The sequence below is a fragment of the Convolutriloba macropyga genome, chromosome 5, assembly GCF_964194025.1.
Source record: "Convolutriloba macropyga chromosome 5, txConMacr16.3, whole genome shotgun sequence".
NCBI lineage: Eukaryota > Metazoa > Xenacoelomorpha > Acoela > Convolutidae > Convolutriloba > Convolutriloba macropyga.
This window is the reverse complement of record NC_134472.1, coordinates 38,650,451-38,674,929: the sequence shown is the minus strand read 5'-3', so window position 1 is coordinate 38,674,929 and position 24,479 is coordinate 38,650,451. Positions and strand designations below refer to the sequence as shown.

Sequence of the window (24,479 nt, the reverse complement as noted above, 5' to 3'; positions counted from 1 at the left end):
CCCAAAGGAAAGTTGAAGGGATGAGTATTCTTGTCCGTTATCCAAACAAGATCTCCTTTCTTGATCTCTTCTAGTTCTTCCTTCGCCCATTTGTTCCTCTTTTGAAAGGTAGGAAGATACCCGTTCATCCAACGATTCCAAACTGCAACTAGGATACTCTGCTGGTCACGAAAGAGTTTTCTGTAGCTAACTGGTGTTCCAGAAAACAATGCATTTGGCCAATTCACGTTAACTTGACCAATTAAGAAGTGATTTGGCGTTAAAAGCTGTAGATCGGAAACGTCACCGCTAAGGTCAGTAAGTGGACGGTTGTTTAGAAGTTGTTCCACGTTTCACAATAACGTTCGCAACCTGTCTTCCTTCAGGCTTTGCTTTCCCAAGACATTAAACAGCGATTTTTTGCAGGATCGTACCAATCGTTCCCAAACTCCACCAAAGTGAGGCGCTGCTGGTGGATTGAAAGACCATTTGATGCCCGACTCAGGTAATTTGACTGTGATTTCATCCCTTTGAAGCTCGGCGAAGCACTCCTTGAACTCTCACGCTGCTCTAACAAAATTCGTACCATTATCCGAAATATTTTTCTTTGGCTGACCTCGTTTTGCAATGAATCGATGGACTGCATCAAGACATGAAGTTGTGTCCAAACTGTCAACTAACTCTAAGTGCACTGCTCGTACACTTAGGCACGTAAACAGGCAAACCCATTTCTTTACTGTCCGTCGAAACATCTTTACTTCGAAAGGTCCAAAATAATCAACACCTGTGTTCGTAAACGGTCGTACATTGTTCATAACTCTGTCGATCGGAAGGAAGATCACTCATTTGTGGAGGCTTGATGATTGCAAACAATCGACACTGTACAAAATTGTGTTTAACTGATCGGAGGGCATTTCGTGATCCAATTATCCAAAACTTCATTTTGACTTCGTTTCTAATATACTCGACACCTTCGTGGTGAAAGACTTTGTGCTGATAATTAAAGTACAGCGGAATGGCTCTGTGCTTGCTGGGCAAAATAACAGGGTGTTTCGTTTCAAATGGCGAATCTGCTTTTTGGAGTTGCCCTTTTGTTCTCAAAATCTCGTTAGAGTCGATGAGGGTTACCAATGAGACAATCTTACAGTTTGGCGAAATCGTTTTGCCAGACAAAAGAAGTTTTCCTTCTATTGCATAGCTTTCCATCTGGACAATTTTCCAGATGACATCTTCCGCCTCATTTAACAACTCGTAAACTTTCTTAGATTTATGCTTCCATGACAAAATCCACGAAACTGTTCTGCGCAATCGGTTGAAATGGCTGAAGTTTTCCCAGTTCAAGATGTTTTTACTATCATCCCTAGCTATGAACACATGAACGTCCACATCTTGCTCAACTGGGGGCTGGTTGTCTTCTAAAGCGATGGGCTGTTTGAGCCACTCTCACGCTGCTCTAACAAAATTCGTACCATTATCCGAAATATTTGTCTTTGGCTGACCTCGTTTTGCAATGAATCGATGGACTGCATCAAGACATGAAGTTGTGTCCAAACTGTCAACTAACTCTAAGTGCACTGCTCGTACACTTAGGCACGCAAACAGGCATACCCATTTCTTTACTGTCCGTCGAAACATCTTTACTTCGAAAGGTCCAAAATAATCAACACCTGTGTTCGTAAACGGTCGTACATTGTTCATAACTCTGTCGATCGGAAGGAAGATCACTTTGTGGAGGCTTGATGCTGGCAAACAATCGACACTGTACAAAATTGTGTTTAACTGATCGGAGGGCATTTCGTGATCCAATTATCCAAAACTTCTTTTGGACTTCGTTTCTAATATACTCGACACCTTCGTGGTGAAAGACTTTGTGCTGATAATTAAAGTACAGCGGAATGGCTCTGTGCTTGCTGGGCAAAATAACAGGGTGTTTCGTTTCAAATGGCAAATCTGCTTTTTGGAGTTGCCCTTTTGTTCTCAAAATCTCGTTAGAGTCGATGAGGGTTACCAATGAGACAATCTTACAGTTTGGCGAAATCGTTTTGCCAGACAAAAGAAGTTTTCCTTCTATTGCATAGCTTTCCATCTGGACAATTTTCCAGATGACATCTTCCGCCTCATTTAACAACTCGTAAACTTTCTTAGATTTATGCTTCCATGACAAAATCCACGAAACTGTTCTGCGCAATCGGTTGAAATGGCTGAAGTTTTCCCAGTTCAAGATCTTTTTACTATCATCCCTAGCTATGAACACATGAACGTCAATATCTTGCTCAACTGGGGGCTGGTTGTCTTCTAAAGCGATGGGCTGTTTGAGCCAGTCTTGAATCCAGTTACTTCTCGAAACATCGCCAAAACTAATTCCTCTCGTTCCTAAATCGGCTGGATTCTCCACACCCGCAATATAATGCCATTCGTCGACTGTTGACGTGTCTAGTATTTCTGCGACACGATTGGCTACAAAAGTGGGTTGCTTAACGTTGCTTGACCTGATCCACTGAATTACTGTTGTGGAATCTCACCACATAAACTTTTTATGAAAATGGAGAGTGCTCTTTGATGATAGCATACTTCAATCTCTTTCCAGTGACTAAGGACATTAATTCCAGTTTCGGAATTGTGTGACGTTTCACTGGCGGAACTCGTGCTTTGCCCTTGATGAACGAAACTTCTCGTTCCGCTTTTCTGGTCTCAGTAACAAGGTAAGCTACAGCACAGAAGGCATCTTCAGAGGCGTCACCAAAAACATGCAATTCATTTGTGACGTTTTCATTGCTTGTTGCACACCATCTGCTCACTTCGAAAGCTTCACCGGCAATCAATTCAGCAATCCAATCTGCAAACTGGTTGTTCAAGTTTTCGTCGATGTAGCAGTCCCATTGTTGTCCTTTCATTATCCATATTCCTTTCAGAATGATTCTTCCTCTGATGACAAACGGTGCTAGGAATCCTAGTGGCTCAAAAACACTTGAAACAACTGATAGGACCTTACTCTGTGTCCATCTGCTCTCTGGCTCAAAATACATTCCTCTACAAACTTTGAGTGCGTCAGAGACATTATTCCACTCGAGACCAAGTATTGTCAAAGCTTTGTCATGAACTTCACTTCGGTCGAAGATCGTCGCCCATTTTGTGAGTTTAAAACCACTGTTAACTCCAATTTGATATCTACTGCTTTTTTTCACTATTCAGGGAAACTAACAAGTCGTCCATATAAAAATATTGTGAAGCGATTCGACTCAAACGCTCGAATAGCTCCAAAGATGTGCCGATTGTACTGATAAGTAAAAACTTGGTTGTTTTCGTCAAACCAAAGAAATCGCAAAAATTTTCTGTCTTCAGTCTTGACCTCAACTTGAAGAAACATTTCTTCGATATCTGCTGTCATCGCAAACTTATTTTCTCGAAATCTTGATAGAATGCCCATCAAATTCGCCAACAGGTCTGGTCCCCCTAAGAGCATATCATTAAGCGAGTAACCACGAAATTTTGCTTGCTGCATTGCAAACTCTCCTCACTTTATCTGGTTTGTGAGGATTTAATACAGGGTGATGTGGAACATACCACACAAGATTGTCGCGAGCTGAGGCAAGTTCGTCAGACGATAGGATCGAAAAATATCCTTTTCGGAAATCGGACGCGATTATTTCAACGTATTTTTTTGAGTGGTAGATCGTTGTCAAGCCGTCGTTTTAGTCCTCAAAGTTTTCCCAGTGCTGACGCAAAGTTGCTCGACAAAGCTGATTGATTTCCGTTCCACAGCAAACCAAATTCATATCGATCTCCATTGAACCTCACTGTGGAATTCAGGATTTCAGTTGCCAGCTTATCTTCTCTGCTCCTTTTGTCAGCAACCATCGAAGTGCCGTATATATTCATATCCCACCATTTCTTGAAGATTTCTGCTAATTTGATGTCATCTTCATTCGCAACATGACAAGCTGCACCACTTAAACGGATTTCACTCACTGGAAGTGGCCACTGACCGTCCAACCCAGTGGAAGCTTGACTGCCCATTGTTTATTTTCTCCGCCACTCTTATACTCCATTGGTCGAATTAGCTGGTAGGCGTTTTGACCCAAGATGATGATCACCTTCTTGAGGTCAATTTCTTTAAATCCCACGTATTTTAGATATGGGTATTTTTGCGTCATCTCTTGGACGTTGTACATGATTCTGCCAATTTCTTGGTTGTTCTGACTGTTAGCCGTGAGCTGCTTTCCTTTACTTTTGAGGCTGTTAGCCGGCCCAATTGTAACGTGCACTGCCTGGCTTGAAGTACTTTGTGTACCATGGATTCCCGTCACATTTAAAGAGATTGTTTCTCCGCCTAACTGGAGTCTGTCAAAAAGATCTTCGTCAACCCACGTCTGAGTTGAACCTGTATCACATGCTGCAAGCGTGTCTTCAAACTGTCCGTCTCGACCGAAGATTCTCACTCTTGCAACCTGCATGAGACCTCTTACTGACTCTGAATTTCTGGTCAGGTTCGTGCTTTCTGACTTCACAGAGACTGATGAAACTTCAGATTTCTTCCTGTAATGCAAAAGTTTGTTGTGAGATTTCATACAGTTGTCAATTCCACATTTCTTTTTTCTTGGACATTCCTTTGGTACGTGATTGTCGGACAAACAAGCAAAGCACAATCTCTTTTCCTTTGCAACGTCGTATCGATCTTGCGTTTTCATATTCTTGAACTTCTCGCAATTCCAAATTCGAAGATCGGCGTTACACAGTGGAAATTTTGAATCAATTCTATTTTATCAGTGTTTGAACTCATAGCTGACTCTATGACTTCGGACTTTTCTTAAAATCAAAGCTCTTTCCAAATTTGGAGGACGGAGTATCAGATTTGGAAATTGTAGGACCACTGCTCAGAAGTCGTTCATGTATTTGAGATTCTTCTTGCAGCCATTCGTTGAATTGCATCAGATTTGGTGCGCGCATTGCCCTAGCTGGTGATTGAATGAACGCAAATCATCTTCTTTTGGTGTCCAAAGGCAACTTATTGATAGCTATATCAAAATTGCTGGATGAAAACAAATAGTTTGAATATCCAAACTGTAAAATGTTCACAGACGCTGAAACGGTGCCGGCAAATTCAACCAGTAATGCTAAATTATTGAACCTGATTTGATTGAAGTTCTGTATTTTGGCCAACTGAGACGAGACAAAGTGATGAGGTTGACCAAACTTTCTTTGCAAGGTGTTCCATGCATGATCATACATAGCACCAGAGTAGCCCATTCCATTGACTGCTCGTTTAGCCTTTTCAACAAGGAGAGTTTTCAAGTGACTCATATTTTCGTCCTTGCTGATGTTACTACTGTCAATTGTAGCCAAAAACATTCCACTCCATTCTGTCCACTCCAAAGGGTTGCCATCAAATTTTCTGAGTTTCAACTTGGGCAAGCTTCTCTGACTGTTTGCTGCAGGTGCGACACTAAATGTAGGACTTTTGAATGAAGAAGACATCTGTGAGCTTACAAAATTTCTACTGTTATCGTGTCGGTTAAAATCGCGAAAACCTCGAATAGGGGTACTTTCAAATTTCATGTCGTACTCGAACGGATTTTCGTAATCTTTGTCGGAACTGCATTGCTTTCGATAGTCCTCTAAGAGCTGGAAATAGGTTTTATGAGTTTTGCGGACGAAAACAAGTCCTGCCGGGGCAAAGAAACTCGCATGTTTTCTGCATATTCTTCCGATTCGTCTGATTTGAGGATCCTTGCTGCCGTTGAGCGCTTTTCAACTTCCGACTCGGAAGAGGGCTTCGATCCGTCAGACTGCTCCCGGGAAGAAGTCTCAAGCTCAGCTTCTAGCATTTTGATCTGCAACTTATCTTCAAGCTGTCTCATTTGCTCGTCATGATCTCGTCGCTTCCGTTCAAACTCCAATTCAAGCTTTATCTCAATTTCAGCCTTCTTTTTTGCTTTTTCTTGTTTTTGATCCACTCGTTGTTGACGTCGGCACTTTTTGTCCCTTTCGTAAATAAATTCATCTTCAAGCGATCGATTGATTGACATTGAAACCGAAGAAACTGACTTTGGACTGTCTTCAACGTTGTTTCTGCTGTCCGTACTTGGAACAGTTTGCACTCCACTATCTAAAGGAAGGGTGTTCGTTAGTGTTGGGCTCTTTGGCGTGTCTTCAGTTTGTTGTGAAAACTGAAACTGATACATCTCCAAACGAAACTACTCTCTTTGTGGACCTGATCGCTGTCTCTTGTGACACCCGCTGATCCAAAATTTTGTAGATATCTGACTGAATATCTTGCAGCACGTTCAAAGAGTTATCAACAAAATTCTTAGCATCCCTCTCGTTTACTTGTGGTGCACCATTGCTTCTGAAACTTGTGCATTTTTTATTTCACGAAAAGGTGTTTCTACTGCAAAATACGAGTCGATTTGAGAGTTCAATCTCGCAATCCGAACAATTTCTCGTATTGCTAAATCTTGGATTGCATAATAAATGGGTTTCAATTTGTGGTTTAAATCATCCACAAGATCATTTCTACTCTTGATGTATTGATTGTTAGGTACTTTTATCGTAAGCGGGTTTGACGAAGTACCTGTGGTTGAAGAACTCGGGATATCGTTCGTTTTGTTCTCATCTTTCTTCGTTTTCTTGAACATCTTCTCCGTAATCTTCTTTACTTCTTTGGTGTCCGGTTCGAAAAAGGACCAATAAAATGTTACAGCTGCTATCTGACTACGTTTCCAGAATAACTTTACGCCGCTGGTTCGTAAATCTTTTAGGTCCCGAAGTTTCAGATCAAAAAATCAATCAAAAATTATTTCAAACTCTTGTTTCGGTTGCAACCTCGTTGAATAATACTTTTTATTGAAATTGTATTCAAATTTAACAAAGTAATCCACTGATTGGATAGAAACAATGCAACTCATTCTTACGGCAATCTCAGCATCTTAATAATTAACAACTTGGAACAATGTTTACATTATAAGTAAACAACAGCATAAACATTAACAATTTGGTTTTTGGATTATCAAACAATATTAAGTTCTAGAAAAGCACGGCATATGAATGGAAAATACCCAGAATAACATTTAACCATTTAAGTAATATAGGTTGATTAAACTTACTTAGAAATTTGAATAATCTTTCTGAAATTAAAAAAAATGTAAAAGTCAAGTTGTTTGAGACAATAAAGAGGCCAATAGTAAATGTTAAACACCGGAAACTGACATTTAAAACTTGAAACAATTGACCATGACATTTTAGCACTCACTCAGCTCAATAGAATGAATTAAGAATATATAAAGTTAGCTTCGTAGCTAAATACTTCAGAATTCTTGCTGAATTTTGAGATTTTCGCATACGCGTTCTTCTCAAAAATTTGTGTCGGAATTTGGGTAATCCAACGGTACTGTTGTACAGCTCGTCAGAAATAAAGGTCAAACCCCCCCCTATGTTGCTATCTCCGACTTCACCTTCAAGGTCAAATTTCACTTTGAAGAAAGGGTTAGTGTATCATATGCAAAGTAACAGCACATTTCGGGAAAAAATGACAACTAATATAATATCTAATCGGCTGGAGACTACTGATAAATAACAAACACTTAAAGCACTTAAATGTACACAGGTCGCGACAATAAATTAGAATATTACATAATAAAACAAGTTCTGACCGCAACATAGATATTACACAACTACAAAAAAAATTATAGAAAGGCTAACTGTTATTAATCCCAAAAATTGCGATCCTCGACTCATGAAAAGACCATGCTCGAGCTATTAAAAGACCGTGCTCGACTTTAATTGGCTATGAAAATATTTAGCTGCCCCCATGAAAAGACTTTACCTTGACTTTACCTAAGTTCTGGACTGTGTATTTATAGTCAATAGAGACCCCCCCCTACTAGAATTATAAAGTCTTTTCATAAGTCGAGATCTAAACCTGGGAATCAGAAGAAAATTATATTAATTTTTAAGAAAATTATTTGATTTTTATAATTTTGCTATGTTTAATGATTTGAAGTATTGTTTTTTTGAAGTATATTTAACCATATGGTCATAATTTTAGTTTCATTGTTGCAAAAAAACTTACTTTTGTCTCGTGCACCATCTAGTTACTGTTTTGTCTTCTTGGGGTTGGAGTTAGTAGATTGCAGCTGATTGTACAGAAGTTATGACAGAGTGTATGCAAGGGGATCTTTCTATAGATCTGCACGAGCCGTAAACTTTTGTTTGTACATTTTGTCATTTTTGAAAGTGTGGTGGTTTCACTTCCTGTTCGGGAAAAGAATTCATAAGCATCTTCATATTTTACTTTATGTAAGACATCTCTTCCATATTGTTCTCTCGCAGCTTCATTCAAAATATATTTTTAATCTGGATCGGGGGATTATGTTTCGATGTGTCTGATTCGGCGTCTGTCTCTGAGGCCTTGTAAAATATCAGTTATTAGCTCTTATAAGGCAGGCTTGTCCAATTAATCTGTAGCAGTGTTCAGCTAATTTTTCCGTATCTGTTTACTTTTGTTGCGTCTCGGCTTGCGCACTAAGGAGTTCCGATAACGCTCGCATTGTTTGAGATCCTCATCAGTCTATTTAAATGATCGAGAATCGTAATCAGTCTTGCGTCACACAGTCTGTTCGAGACCATCCAGACCAAAATTGGCTCTTGTCAGACCAACTTAAGTTGCCCACTTGGGTGGCGCAATTGGTTGCCATACCTATTTGGTAGCGCCATGGGTGTGCCAGACAAACTAAAATTGGATTGCAAACTGGTGGTGCTAGACCCACTTTGATCGCACTCTGTGGGTACCCATGCGGAAATTTTTAAACGAAGTATCAGCAAGCATTAGAATGTTTCAATTTCAGAAAAATAGATGTACTCAATTTAAACATATGGTTTTTGAGTTCTATCCTAGTTGAAAACTCGATTGTGTGGGTTTTACTATTCCAACTGAAAACACGCCTGATTTAATAAATTTAATTGATTATGAGTTTTTATTCTTACCTGACCAAAGTGGGGAGAATAGAAACATATATTTCATATCTGCAAAACTGAAATAAACTTTTGAAAATTGATTTGTTAAACTGGTGAACTGCAGATTTATAAACCTTGTCATGGTAACCAAGTTAATTATTAATTCAAAATTTTTCTTATCTTTCGTAATAAATCTCAGTTCGAAACTAAATCAAACTATAAGCTGAGCAGCAATTACCAAAGCTAATTCGTTGGCATGGTCTTTGATGTTGATCAAGTGAAATTGGGAAGTTCTCTTCTAAGAACAGTCCCCATCAGAGATTTCTTAGCTTATGTGTTTTTCACAGTTAAAATTTCAAATGTCTATTTGTCCTTAACTACGAAAAGACAAAAAAATATCTGTAATTCAAATAAATATCTGTACTATTGTTCAAGGTACTGAATGGTGATGATCTATAATAAACGTTAAGGTCCTCGCATATGTTTATTATATTGTTTCGTATAAATGTTTTGAATGTAAGTTAGATCATCACTGGCAACGTAATTTTAATCGTGTTCTCGCTTATTGAAATAATCTGATAATTTGGTTTTCATTATTTAAACCTTCGAAGGGGCACCTTAACTGTAAAACCGCGGAAATAAACATCGTCGCGCTAGCAAAAGCATAGCCGGCAGATTGCCGGAAAATAGTTGCACTGGACGCTTGTCGCCTTCATTGAAATGAATCAACTAAAAGATAGACAGATTGAGCACCAGTCCCTTAATAGACCATTACACTATTTGGCTAGATTCGGATTCATTTTTATGAGACACATACTCTCTTTGAGGAAAAACCCCAATGGAACTTGTAATGAAATACATATTCTAGACTTTTGGTTGCTCTTATTTGGTTGCCACTTCTTGTCAGATGTTTTACGGAAAAGAGGAACTCTCGTTTTTTGGCGGTAGTTTCATCATCGGCAATATTTATGTTTTCATTTCTTTTATTGAATTCCCGAAGTCATTGGCAACATGCTCCAAGAAGGACGGCAGGTTTAAGGTCATCTTGATTGTCGTTTGATCCGATATCTTTGAACCTACATACTTGAAAAATAAAATACTGCAATGGTAACATCATCAAAGGGGTCAAAGGGGTTAGAAATGGTCGAGCGTTAGGTGGTTTCACAGTACCGTTACTGCTTAATGTTGTTGATTGATTTCGGTTACGCGGCTGTGCTGGAAAGCCTGAAATTTGGATACCTAAATTTCTTGCGTGATTGTCGATGTTGTTCAAGTTCCCAAAGTTGTTTCTACGAAGGTTATTTTGCTGGATGTTTTCCCGGTTTATCTTATTGTACACGTGTGCTTGAATGTCTAATCGTTTCTGAAATTCAACTAAACTAGCTGGTGTCTTAATTGATGTAACGGTGCGCTCTGTCCATTTGAGGTGGATGTTATGCGGAATCTTTTATTTAGATTTTTTCATAAGTGTTGAGCTTTGAAGGTCCGATTTGTACCCCAAGTAATGCAAAACTTGCACTAAACGTTTCGAGAACGAAGCAAAGGTTAAAAAGATTTGCTTGCTATAGTCGTTAGTTAATTTCCAGGTCTCCAAATGATTTATGAAGGCGTTCACCACTATTGTAAGATCACCAAAACATGACATAAGTTCGTTTAAAGCTGTGCTATGATAAGCAGGATCACAACAATATGCTTGGATGATAATTTTTGCTGTGCCAGTAGCTGCATTTTGCAAATAAGTACGATAAAAAAAGTTCGTTATCTATTCGTGATACATAAATGGGTTTCCATTAAAGTGTTGAATCGAAAGAGATGGTGATTTGATTGAGTGTTCACTTGTTGAATTCTGCCATTATGGAGCTGTGTTCGGAGATCCACAGTGGAGGGTTGAATTCAATTGAAGGGTTTCCGATCCTTTCATTTGATATTGGACGTAATGCGCTGGATATTTGATGTGAATATTGAAATTGTTGCTCGGGTTTTCGCTCTACTGAAGGCAGTGCTTGGGGAGGAATCGTTGAGAATGGCGAAGCAATGGGAACACATTCAGTTATTTTTTTCGACTAGGGGGTTTGTTGAACACCGAATGGGTTGAGAGGCAACGCAAACGGTTTTGACTTGTGACTGTGGCTAAAATTGAGTAAAGGTTCCAACAAAAATTTTCTCTGCTTTTTTTTCAATTCCTGTCTATTATGCATCGGTAAAGAAGTTAAGTCGGACGCCTGAAAATTGTTTGCGTTTAGGCAGATATTTTCAGAGAACTGATTAACATTTGTCATTGTGTTACTCATTTCAAATGGTTGTTTTGTCTGGGTCAGATTAATGTCTAGATTCTGTAGGTTCTCTTGACTGTAATTTTTGACAGAACTGGAATTCATCAAGCAGGGATTATGTGATCCGGGTATTTGGAACAACTCATGCTCTTTGGTTGAACCGTTAGCGTCTGATGCCGTTCCTCGGCGATATCTCGGCGATTTCAGATTGTTTTTTCGACTGAAAGTCTTTGAAGTCTTCCTGGGCATAATTGTTCTGAAATTTATTTTGCGTGCTTACAAAACTAAGCTGCTGGATTGAATCATTGTCTGATTTAGGCTGCTGGTAGTTGACTGTTAAATGATCAACAACAGAGATTGTTGTATCAATGAGAGCAAAACGATCGGGAGTTTTTGCGACGGTCGTCTCAGGTTTTTCAACCGGGTTCAACCAAAACAGAGTTGATTTTAAGTCAAACTGAAGTGTTCTAATCAACTAGTACATTTACTTTGTGTAGAGTTTTTTTGCCATGCAAAAAACGCTGCTGTATCCTTTTTTCGTGCAATTTGTAATTTTTTTTTGTTAAATGCTGACATGTAGTTTCTCAGGGCTATTTCTTTCATAAAACATCAACAAAAAGCTCGGTGAAATTTTCATGTTTTTGAGATTTTTGTCGCACAAAAATTCAAATTTTTTGAATACGTCTAGCCGGGGAAGGGACTTCCGAGATGACGTCAGGAACCTCGGCGATAATCTCTTGGTGACGTCTGGCCACCAAAAAGATCAGGCCTTCCAGCTCGGTTGATGTCTGGAACCCTTGAAAAATTCTCCTCTGGTGACGTCTGCAACCAGCCAAACAATGTCATGGGGGCTTTTTTTGCTGTTTTGAAGGCGAATCTAATCTCTTCTTCCTGAAATCTTCGATGATTTTTTGCTGCCTTTCTTGCTGGCTAGGTAAGTTGCTGGCTGGGTAGGTTTCTCAGACTCTTTGTAATGGCTTCTCTAGAGCTTGGTTGGAGTCCCTAGAGCTGCTAATGCGAGCTTGTGGGTTCAGCACTGTTATTTGTCTTGCGGAGAGGGTGGGTGATGTTACCCTCTGTTTTTTTTTCAAAAAATCCGATTCAAAAGGTAGACAATGTTTTCTTAATCACGGAGGTAGATCTTCAAATTTATCTAATGAAACATTTATTCTAGACATTTGGTTGCTCTTATTTGGTTGCGACTTCTTGTCAGATGTTTTGCGGAAAAGAGTAATTCTCTGGTTTGTCGGCGGTAGTTTGATAATCGGCAAATTTTAAGTTCTCATTTCATTTTTGGAAATTCCAAGGTCATTGGGAACAGAGCGTTTCTAAAATTAATATTCGAAATAACAAAAAACTACTAAAAAATTAGCGGATATACGTTTGGCACTACTAAGATGCACACAATTGAACTTTAACTAGTAAATGCTCTTAAAATAAGTTCCATAAGTGAGTTCAGAAGTCATTTTTTTAGTGAGGTAAGTCATGCAACTGACCTAAAAGCAAAAATGACGTCACGCATACATAATTTAACTGCAAAGCAGTAGAAGTCACTGAAGTCATTGAGAAGTCAATTCCAAGAAGTCAGGTCGTGAGAATCATCGATGGAGACGACAAATCAAAAACCATGGCCGGAAGAATTCCATAAACGACTCAAAGAGTCGTGTTCATCAAAAAATTACCTTTTAAATTAACTGCTGCCTAAAATGACTATAAAAAGCAAAAAAATATAGCACACAAAACCAACTGAACCAAAAAATTACACTACTCCTATATATAAAAACAAATTTTTTAAACGCATTTGAAACCTTCAAAGTACGCGAGCAGCAAAAGTCCAGCCATGTTAGGCTCCCAAAACCTTATTTTGGAAGAACATTTTAAATACTGCAAGCAATGGCTAAAACCTGTTACAAAATATATCAAACTACCTAAGTTCTCAATCAAAACAAATTTACAAAATTAAAACAGTTAAACAACAAACTTTACAAAATTCAAAGGAAAAAGACAAAAATTACTAGTTCAAATCGACAATTTTCAATTTATCAAAGGCAAAGCGAATAAAACCATAGATCTCGGAAAAATTTTAGAACGAAAGTTGGCAAAATAAGGAGAATAAATATATTGTGAAAAAGATTTTTTTTTAAAATTAATTCGCAAGTTCCGAAAAATCAAAAAATTAATCTGAAACTTTAATTAAAAATCAAAACGGAAATTGAGGTAAATGATTTTTTGATTATTAAGCAATCGAAGTTCAAGAACATTACATAACCATATTTCTGTCTCAGCAAGGGTGAAAACAGCTCAATTGCGAAACAGTAAAACAATCTGGAAAAAAGATGTTCAAAATATAGTAAAAGTTTTCACTGAATTTTAAGAGTTATCGTAAAAACAATTCAATTAGCAACAAAACTAACCAAAAAACACCGATGATGCACCAAAAGACTTTTTAGGGTAATTAAACTCTTTTAGGGTACAAACAAAACAATTAAAGAACTTTTACAAAAACCGGCAAAATTGGATTAGTATGTGCACAATTTTATAAAACAAACACACCTCACGTCAAAAAGAGGCACCCAATTCACGAATTATCAAAAGACGTCGCCATATTCACTAATTTGGAAAAAAGTCCGTTCAGAGATCCAAAAAAGAAATTAATAAAAAGCCAAAAATTGACAAAACTTAAGAAATAAGCCCCAATTTTGCACTTGAAACGCATTATTAAACTCTCAAAAACATTGTGGTATCGATTTCAGATGGTTGTCTATTCATGCGGCAGTGATCAAATTTTACTTCTACAAAAAACCGTTACAATAAAAAAAATGGACCAAATGGACGAAAGCACGGCTAAAAACTGTCATCTATATGCGCCAATCTCTTAAAAACTCTTTTCAAAGTCAAAAAGTCATTCACTGAACGCAACGCATGAACAAAAAACTTCTCTCCCTCAGAAAAAGTTAGTTCACACGGCAATTTGACTCATTTTCATTATTAGGTCAAAACGCCGCCTGAACAAATTGTACTTCCGGTTAAAAAAACCTTAAGAAAACCAATACTCCTCTTCGAGTCGTAAAAAAGCACGATGTCCCCAATAATAGCAGCTATCGCTTCTCGCTCCGCGGCTATTAAACACGAGTGAGCAAAATTATTCTTTTCATTAGCATGTGAAATCTCTTCATCCATGTGAAAAATCCAACACAACCATGCAATTTAATAACCAGGCATAATCAATTCTGACGGGTCGAGAAAACATTTCCAGCGATATAAGCAAAAAGAAATTAAATCCTCAATAAGATGTAAAAAAACTTTTACATTTCACATTTTACACTGGTCGGAAACACCCTTTTTGGTAGCGTCCGATGCGATAACTACTTTCATCTTGAGTCAAAAGTTGGGAACAGGAGAGATTCTATGAAAAGCTGACTATTTCTTCGAAAAGTACACCAAATAATGCGCTTTCATTAGTAGCTTAAAAATGACGTTCACGAAAGTTGTTCTTAAAGCTCACTTTTTACAAAATTATGTAAGTTTTTGATATCTGCTTACAGTAGATGATTTATAATGATTACACATCAGTCAAGTTCTATAATGACTACAGATCTCATACAAAGATTGACATAGATGGCAGACTTAGCTGCAGTCTTAAAAAAGTAAAAAAAGGGGTTAACATTGACCAACAGACTCAAACTTTGGGTCAAAGTTCAAGTTTAAGAGCCGCCCTTAACATGAAATTGTCTCCTCGAAACAGTTTTGATAAATCGAATACCTGGAGACTAGTAAAGCGCAAGGCTCTAAGAGAGCTGCTCAGCCACTTAACGCCCTCAGGGCTTTACCTGTTCATCCCGTTTTTGAAAATTTAAAATCGACGAAAATTTGAAGTTACACAAAACGTCGAATAAACAGACCACATGACTAATTTAATTGCTGCAGACTGTTTGAGAACAATTAAAAGTCATTTTTAAAGCGAGGACAGTTTGTTTGTGATCAAAAACTTATTTCCGCAAATGAACAAAAAATTAATTCCATGAGAGATAAACGATGTCACTCACGCAATCCAGTGAAAATTGGACAATTGAATGCACAAACAGGAGATTTGGAGCGAGTGTGACGTCATATGGTTGTTAAAAAAATGAACAAAATCAACAGAAGGAATTATTTCCATATTTTACTTTTTGAAGACTTACATTGAACAAATCTTAGTTTGTTGCAATCATGGTTGAACAGGCAAGAACTGTTCAGAAAAAACGCTTAATTCTTCGAGCATATTTCAATTCATCATCTCATTGGATCTTGTCTCTGCTTCCGCTTCATTAATACAAAGTAAATTATGATCAAATTCCCTTCTCGTTGGGCGATAAAAGGCTCAGTGGTAGACCCACAACTGGGTGGCATTGGAATTGGGGGGCGAGGGGAAGAGTACGACAACCAAGAGTTCAACCCACGACTCGTGTCGTAAAGTAATCGAGAAGCTCCCCTGAATTTGGGCAAGCAATGATTTTATGGAACATGCAGCTTTTCGTTAATAAAACAAAACCAACTAACGTCGAAAAAATCACATTCGAACGACTAGTGGAAGTTGGAATCTATTGCAGCCTTCAATGGGAACTAATGTCACTACGGGGGCTCCAATGACGTCATTAGAGGTAATTATATACCACTATTAAGATTTAAAGTGAAAAAGTGACAGCAATTTTGAGACTTTTTGTTAAAAGGGAAGTGCCACCAGTTGAGTTGCTTAAAATTGTGAATGAGTGAGAAAATTGGATCACGCAAAAGGTCAAAAATTTTCCACGTTTACAATAACTGCTTCAAACTTTGTTCAAGAGCAATTATAACTTTTATTGAATTTCTCTGTTATTAATTTTTTTGTTAGAAAAAAACAACTAGCATCGCGCGAATTGCTCTCAAACAACGTGAGGTGGAATGGGGTTAAGTAAGGATGGGTCAAACTATAATAAGCTTTATTCACACCATGTATTTGTGGCCTAAACACTTTCGGCTAATCGCATATTTAGAGACTAGTCAACCACAAGGCTATAAAAGAACTTAATGCACTCCGGATTTACCAACCAGTTTATCAAGTTTTGTGGAAAGTCAAATGCACAGACAAAAAATGTGGAAGAAGCGAGCCGAAAAGTTGGTAGCACGAAGTTGGTAGCAAGACCAGCAGGACTAATATAATTGTTACCACCTTTGCTTAAGAGCAATTGATCAGTTCGACTACCTAATGTTAATAGTCTTATGATTTACTGTCATCTGCAGATAGATGCTTGTGTCTATTTGATTCTCATTTTTGGATTTTTCTGAGATATTAAATTCTGACCCACACAATGGCGTTTTCGAAAACAAACCGACTACAGCCAGACAAATTGCTCTCGAACGAACTTTACTTCAATGGCGGTAGCCTAGATAAATGTTTGTTTATGTGCGAAAAAAATTCCAGCCAGGACCTGATTCGAACCATGACCTCCACATTCATCAACAGAAGCATTAACCACTCGGCTATCTGTCCCTTGCGCTTTCTAACGCTAAAATCGCTTTTACTTAGCAACAACCTTCATTTCGGAGAGAGCAATTGAGATCACTCAAAATGAAAATTATTACAGCAATTGTTACCATTTAAATTTTAATCTGTGCTTCTGATTTAGTTCCAACTCATGTTAAGAATAGTGCACGCACCGCCATTGCAAAGGTTTCAGAAAAATTTCATCTGAAATTGTAAAATTATTGACCAGTATATTTATTTGTAATTCATTAAAAAATGAGTAAAACAGAAACACCTACATCAAAATAATCAAGCTTGGAATAAGAGGCACAAAAAACAACTTATACATACAAAAATCATTCGTCACTTAGGTGACATGGAGTCGGATCGATGACTAGTTCGTTGTTTGCGTCTGTGACGATCTGAGGTATCGTGACTACTTCTGTTGTGAACTTTCTCTTCTTTCATTTTGTCGTATTGAGACACAATTTCTTGTCCCAAAGCATCGGCAACATTCAGGCCAGGCTGAACTTTCTTTACTTCTTTGGCGTACACCAGAACTTCTTTATCATTTTTTCTGTCACTCTTTTTGCTTCGATTCTCTTTGTCAACATCAACTCTGTTTCTCCGTCTATCATTTCTGCTATCGTCTCGTTCTCGACTGTTCGACGATGATCGAGCTCGATGCGATTTCCTCGATGACTTGTTGTTGTCTGTTTTTCTCGAGCTGTCATTTCTGTCATCACCACTACTATATTCGCAGTTCTTGTCTTTCTTTACCTTGTCTCGCCTAGATGCCTTATTATCTGATGAGGACTTCTTTTTATCATAGTCAATTTCTTCATCGGGCAATTTAGATTTTCTACCCTGCTTGCTGTCTCTATCTCGACTACGTCTTCCGTCTTTAGAATTAGCACCATCAGAAGATATTTTAGAAGTTGAATGTTTAGCTGGCTTTTCAGTTTTGTCAGAGTCCTCCAATCGCTCTTTGTGTTTGGTCCAACTGTCTTGTTTGTCGCTATTGGCACTCTTTGGGGCATGTCGACTGGATGACATTCTGGGGGTTGAGGGTCTGCTGCTCCCGTATGGACGTCTGCTATTGTGCGGAGGGGACTTGTTATTGTTCGCTTCATCCTCCGAGCTTGAGGACATTTTTCTGTTCTGCCGCCTGAAAACAATTTTATTTGCAGTTCATTTTGAGAACTGCTTCCTAACCAACATCCACCCCATTGTTGATCACAATTATAGTTTTCAACAGCTTGTGTGAACAAACTAATGCATATTCTTTGCACGGATTACAATCCACACAGCCTAATACTAAACATAGCTGGCAGATTGCCAGAAAATACCCGCAATAGCTTCGTAGATCTGCAGTCTCAAAAAAAAACAGTATAAAAGACAGACCAAAAAAATTCGTCTTTTCATTGAAGGCTGATATGTTCCATTTTGATTAAAAATCTGTCTAAGTTTTTGCTGCCTCTATTAGTTGCTCTCTAATAACCTTCATTTAGAGTCACACATACCCATTTGACCTTATATCTTTGAATTAAAGTAAATAAAAGTCAACTTCAAAGTGAGAAGGTCATTTTTGAGAGTGAGGTAAGTCAAGTGTGACCAAAAATTTAATCACGCGAATGAACAAAAAACTCGATCCACTAAGAGCAAAAAATGACGTCACGCACGCGCTTCAGTTGAAATTGCATGAACGAATGAACAAAAAGAAGATTTGAAGTGGTTGTGACATCATATGGTCGTAACAAAAATCGCAACGACGAAATAAAAAACATAGCTGGACAAGTCCTGAATTACAATTCAAACAATTCAATAAAAAATTAGAAGTACTCTACCTGAGCAGGAGATCAACTGAATAATGCCAGCCAAAACACAAACAAAATCATCAACATGATTTAGTTCCAACTCATGTTAAGAATAGTGCACGCACCGCCATTGCAAAGGTTTCAGAAAAATTTCATCTGAAATTGTAAAATTATTGACCAGTATATTTATTTGTAATTCATTAAAAAATGAGTAAAACAAACATCTATATCAAAATAATCAAGCTTAGAATAAGAGGCACAAAAAACAACTAATACATACAAAAATCATTCGTCACTTAGGTGACATGGAGTCGGATCGATGACTAGTTCGTTGTTTGCGTCTGTGATGATCTGAGGTATCGTGACTACTTCTGTTGTGAACTTTCTCTTCTTTCATTTTGTCGTATTGAGACACAATTTCTTGTCCCAAAGCATCGGCAACATTCAGGCCAGGCTGAACTTTCTTTACTTCTTTGGCGTACACCAGAACTTCTTTATCATTTTTTCTGTCACTCTTTTTGCTTCGATTCTTTTTGTCAACATCAACTCTGTTTCTCCGTCTATCATTTCTGCTATCGTCTCGTTCTCGACTGTTCAACGATGATCGAGCTCGATGCGATTTCCTCGATGACTTGTTGTTGTCGTCTGTTTTCCTTGAGCTGTCATTTCTGTCATCACCACTACTATATTCGCAGTTCTTGTCTTTCTTTACCTTGTCTCGCCTAGATGATTTATTATCTGATGAGGACTTCTTTTTATCATAGTCAATTTCTTCATCGGGCAATTTAGATTTTCTACCCTGCTTGCTGTCTCTATCTCGACTACGTCTTCCGTCTTTAGAATTAGCACCATCAGAAGATATTTTAGAAGTTGAATGTTTAGCTGGCTTTTCAGTTTTGTCAGAGTCCTCCAATCGCTCTTTGTGTTTGGTCCAACTGTCTTGTTTGTCGCTATTGGCACTCTTTGGGGCATGTCGACTGGATGACATTCTGGGGGTTGAGGGTCTGCTGCTCCCGTATGGACGTCTGCTATTGTGCGGAGGGGACTTGCTATTGTTCGCTTCATCCTCCGAGCTTGAGGACATTTTTCTGTTCTGCCGCCTGAAAACAATTTTATTTGCAGTTCATTTTGAGAACTGCTTCCTAACCAACATCCACCTATAGTTGATCACAATTATAGTTTTCAACAGCTTCTGTGAACAAACTAATGCATATTCTTTGCACGGATTACAGTCCACACAGCCTAATACTAAACATAGCTGGCAGATTGCCAAAAAATAGCCGCAATAGCTTCGTAGATCTGCGGTCTCAAAAAAACAGTATAAAAGACAGACCAAAAAAATTCGTCTTTTCATTGAAGGCTATGTTCCATTTTGATTAAAAATCTCTATAGTTTTTGCTGCCTCTATTAGTTGCTCTCTAATAACCTTCATTTAGAGTCACACATACCCATTTGACCTTATATCTTTGAAATAAAGTAAATAAAAGTCAACTTAAACTGAGGAGGTCATTTTTGAGAGTGAGGTAAGTCAAGTGTGACCAAAAATTTAATCACGCGAATGAACAAAAAACTCGCTCCACTAGGAGCAAAAAATGACGTCACGCACGCACTTCAGTTGGAATTGCATGAACGAATGAACAAAAGGAAGATTTGAAGTGGTTGTGACATATATCGTAACAAAAATCGCGACGACGAAATAAAAAACATAGCAGGACAAGTCCTGAATTACAATTCAAAGAAATCAATAAAAAAATTAGAAGTACTATACCTGAGCAGGAGATCAACTGAACAATGCCAGCCAAAACACAAACAAAATCATCAAAAAAATTGAGAAATTAAAATATACTAAACAAACTAAACAAAAATATACTCATTGCTAAAACTCAAGCTTTTACACCCAAGGCAAAATTTGATCCCTTTAAATTTACCTATTTCAAAAATATGTTTAAAAACAATTTTTGTTTCTGAGATCGGTCCAGTACTATATCTGCAAGACCCGAAAAAAATTCATTGGCCCTTGAAGATCGATTAACTTCAACTCGATTAACAATAATCGAAAAATTAAAAAAAAAAAACTGAAATCAATTGCAAATTTTAATGAATGTTGTTAAAAATTGTGATATTAATATCTTCAGAATCAGTTCTGTGTCTGTAGAGGCTATTCAGTAGCCCAATTCCAAGCCTTAAAAAATTCATTGGCTCAAAGATCGATAGGCTTTAGTTTTTAGAAATAATTTCAAATTTCAAAAAAAAAGAAATTCGTTCTATTAAAATGTTGCTCGGGGCAATTGAAGCCATTCAATTGCTCCGAGCAAGTTATTAGTAACATGCCATCAAACACTGGATGAGACTACCTGATTACTGATACAAGAAATATGAATTAAAGATAAATGTTCTGAAAAAATTGGAAAATTGCAAATTTTACCAAAAATTCTAAAATTCGAAGGGTTAAATTTTTGAAAAACAAATCCATTGAAACTAACAAAAATGCAGTAACTTTTTATCAGACCGTGGAATAGGTTTTCTGGCTCTTGAGAATGGAAAACAAATCAAATTCACAAAAAACTTCAGAAAAACTTAAAATTGCAGATTTTATCAAAAAATTGCAGAAATTCGAGACATTAAAATGTTGAAAACCAATCCATTGTTACCAGAAACTATTCAATGCCCCATTATAAAACCCTAAAGGAGATTCCCTGGCCCCTGAAGCAGGAAAAACACAAAACCTGACAAACATTTTCAAAAAACTTGAAAAAAACAGAAAAAATTAGTATCATTTTGCGTGTTTGTGTTTGTAGTACCAAAACATATAGCTCATAAAACGGTCATAACAAGTAATTTTGTCTCGCAAAAGGCCTTCATCAACTTTTAAAAACTTCAACCTAAGACTAATCAAACAAAGTGAAAAAATCACAAAAAACATGAAAAACTGCACCATTTTGAGCCCAAAAACTCCTTAAAAATGACCTTTTAACATTGAATTAAGGCCATCCCAGCAGCTGCACCACTCTAATTACTTGAAGGACTACTAAAGCCCACGTTGGGCCTCTAATGAAACTTAATTCCCGCTGGGATTTACGTTTATCCCGTTTTGAAAGATCAAAGTCATTGAAAATATGTGTGAACACATCTTAAAAAAAACACAGCACCCCAATACAATTCAAATTCTTTGAAATGTAAAAAAACCAAGAGAAGGCCAATAATAGCCTCAGCTATCGCTGTGCGGCTATTAACAAACATAGCCGGCAGATTGCCGGAATTGCTGCGAATGAGTTAAGTCTCGAAGATCAAAATAAAATTACATAAATGGCCTGCAACTCTTGCTAAAGAGAGTGAACGAAGAGGTCACCCGCGCAAAAACCGTTCGTGAAAGGAAGAAGTCAATAAAAAAATCGCCTTTCCCAGCATTTTTGAGCAAAAAATGTAAAACAAATGTCTGACACATGTGTTAAACACTCCAAGAACAGAGAGTTGATACGAGTAATTTTCTCATTTCTCAAAAATCTGCATATTGCTTATGACTAAGAATCCTGCAAAAGCTTCCATAAAAACATAAATCTTGACTTAAAAATAATTATAAACTGATTATCTTCAAAGAAAGTGCTTTCCAAGGACAGGCGGGGCAATTTAATTCTGAGGAGCTGTAGCCAAGATAACTTTTCATTGGTGCAAAAAATGCCGACCAAGGAGGAGTCCACACCCCCTCCCCCCGCGGCAATTGACGGAAGCATTAACCACTCGGTTATCAGGCCTTGTGATATCTTTTCTAACAATCGTGTTTTGGTAGGAGACCTGATTTCTAAATAAGAGCACTTTCAGTCACTCAAAAAGCTACGAAATAGACCTGCGTGCCGTATGATACAGGGAGAAAATAGATAAAAGTTGAAAAAATACTGACTTCGCTCGAAAAACTACGTGAAAACATTCAGTGATCAATTAATAAGGCTCGCTGAAATTCAATCCAGACGCATTTCTCTCAGGGAGCTTTCTTAAACATTTGAGTAAATTTGATCTTAAACTAAATCAAATAAAACTTAAGTATTAAGGTGCAGAATTAATTATTATTGAGCGAGAAATAATTATAGTCACGTATGACCAACATCTAACCTCACAAACGACCTAAAACATTTTTAGAGAGAGAATGAGAACTGGCGTCACGCGCGTAAATGCAGTTACTGAGAGGAAGAATTCATTCAGAAAATTTGAAGATCAGCTTTTCTTTGAATAAATGTACACCAAAAAAGGGAAAAATGACGAAACAAACCATAGCAGGACAAGTCCTGACATAATAATCGAATAATTTTCATTGTATGAAGATAACAATCTACCTAGAATGGAATATCAGTGGATTAGCAAAACCATTTAGCAAGAAATTGGATCGCAAAAAAATCCCATCGTAAGAATAGAAAAAAAAGTATACCTAGCAGGCAGATTGCCAGAAAATAGACCTGATAGCTTCAGAGATCTGCATTTTCAAAACGATAGTAACAATAATAGACCAAAAACGAAATTTCTTTTTTATTAAATGCTGAGATGTTATATTTTGATTAAGAATCTGTTTAGCTTACTTCTGCACATGAAGCCAAACATAAGTTCCTTTGGGCATCAAAAGAGTATTGCAATGCTCGCAAAATATTAGGAAAGTGGGCTAGGAAACTGGTCGAGACTCCAGAAACGAAAACGTGCAAAATTTGTCAATTTTTTGTGACATTTCTCAACGAACGAAATATTTCAAACAAGCAAAATGGTTCTCATTTGGTATTTAAAATTTCCATATAGACCATGCGTCTTTTCAAATCCCACTTAGGGCAGGAAAACGACATAGTAGGCTAAAAATCGCTAAACCTTGACTAACAATCAGTCAGATAGATGAAAACCTTCCAAATTACCATAAAACTCAAATCAATCTAACATAAACCATCAAGACACTATCAGAATAAGCCTAAAATTAATTTTAAAAATTCATGAGCAAACCCGTTAAACAAAAACATAGAAAACTGAGATTAAAAAAGCATTCTTTAAAAATATCAGTTTCCTAACTAAAGTTACGTGTGAACTTGTAATTTTCAGGAAAAAACAGTGTGAACTTGTAATTCATTGCGCAGAAGACTCTCATTAGGGACCTTTACTGCACAAATGAGTTCCTTTGACCATAAACAAATTCAAACTAAACTTAAGTTTTAAAGTGCAAAAGTTATTTTATTGAGTGAGGTAAGTCACGTATGATCAAAATCTAAATCACGCAAATAACCTAAAAACTTTTGCTGAAGCGAGTGAGAAATGACGTCACGCGCGCAAATGCCGTTAGTGAGAGGAAGAAGTCATTCAGAAAAATTTGACTTTTTCAGCTTCGCTGTGTGAACAACTGTAAAACGAAAAAGGGCGTCAGACGACGAAACAAAAAAACCAAGAGCACCGCAATATAGCTTCGCTCAGCTTACAGCTTCGCAGCTATAAAAAAAATAAGATAGACAGATCGACCACCAGTCCTTTAATAGACAACTACACTTTTTGGGTTAGATTTTTTTTGCCATATACAGTCCATAGGGAAAAAGCGCTAAGAGAGCTTTTTCAAAATTGATATTCGAAATCAAAAGCTCAAGACTAATACTCAAGAACTAGGGCATATAAGTTTGACACTACTTAGATGCACACTATTTCATGTTCATAAAATTTAAAGTTCAATAAGTGAGTTCAGAAGTCGTTTTTGTGAGTGAGGCACGTTACGCAATTGACCTAAAAGCAGAAATGATGTCAGACACACAAATTTTAACTGCAAAGCAATAGAAGTCAATTCCAAGAAGCCAGGTCGTAAGAATCATCGATAGAGACGACGAATTAAAAACATAGCCGGTAGAATACCGGAAACGACTCGAATCGTCGTGCAAAATAATCTCTTCCCTAACTTGGACAAAGTCAGAATATCGAGATCGAGAAAAATACTAGAAATAACAAAAATAGCAGACCAATACAACA

General features: G+C 37.4%; 1 protein-coding gene across 1 annotated transcript in view; it reads right to left on the bottom strand.

Moving 5' to 3' along the window:
* Window positions 1-18,788: 18,788 nt before the first annotated feature.
* LOC142340363 (uncharacterized) overlaps window positions 18,789-24,479 on the bottom strand; it is a 27,687-nt gene continuing 21,996 nt past the window's right edge. Inside the window, exon 3 of the mRNA XM_075390937.1 lies at window positions 18,789-19,603. Within this exon, the coding sequence (XP_075247052.1) occupies window positions 18,796-19,603 (808 nt within the window). The 3' untranslated portion in view covers window positions 18,789-18,795. The remainder of the gene's footprint in view (window positions 19,604-24,479) is intronic.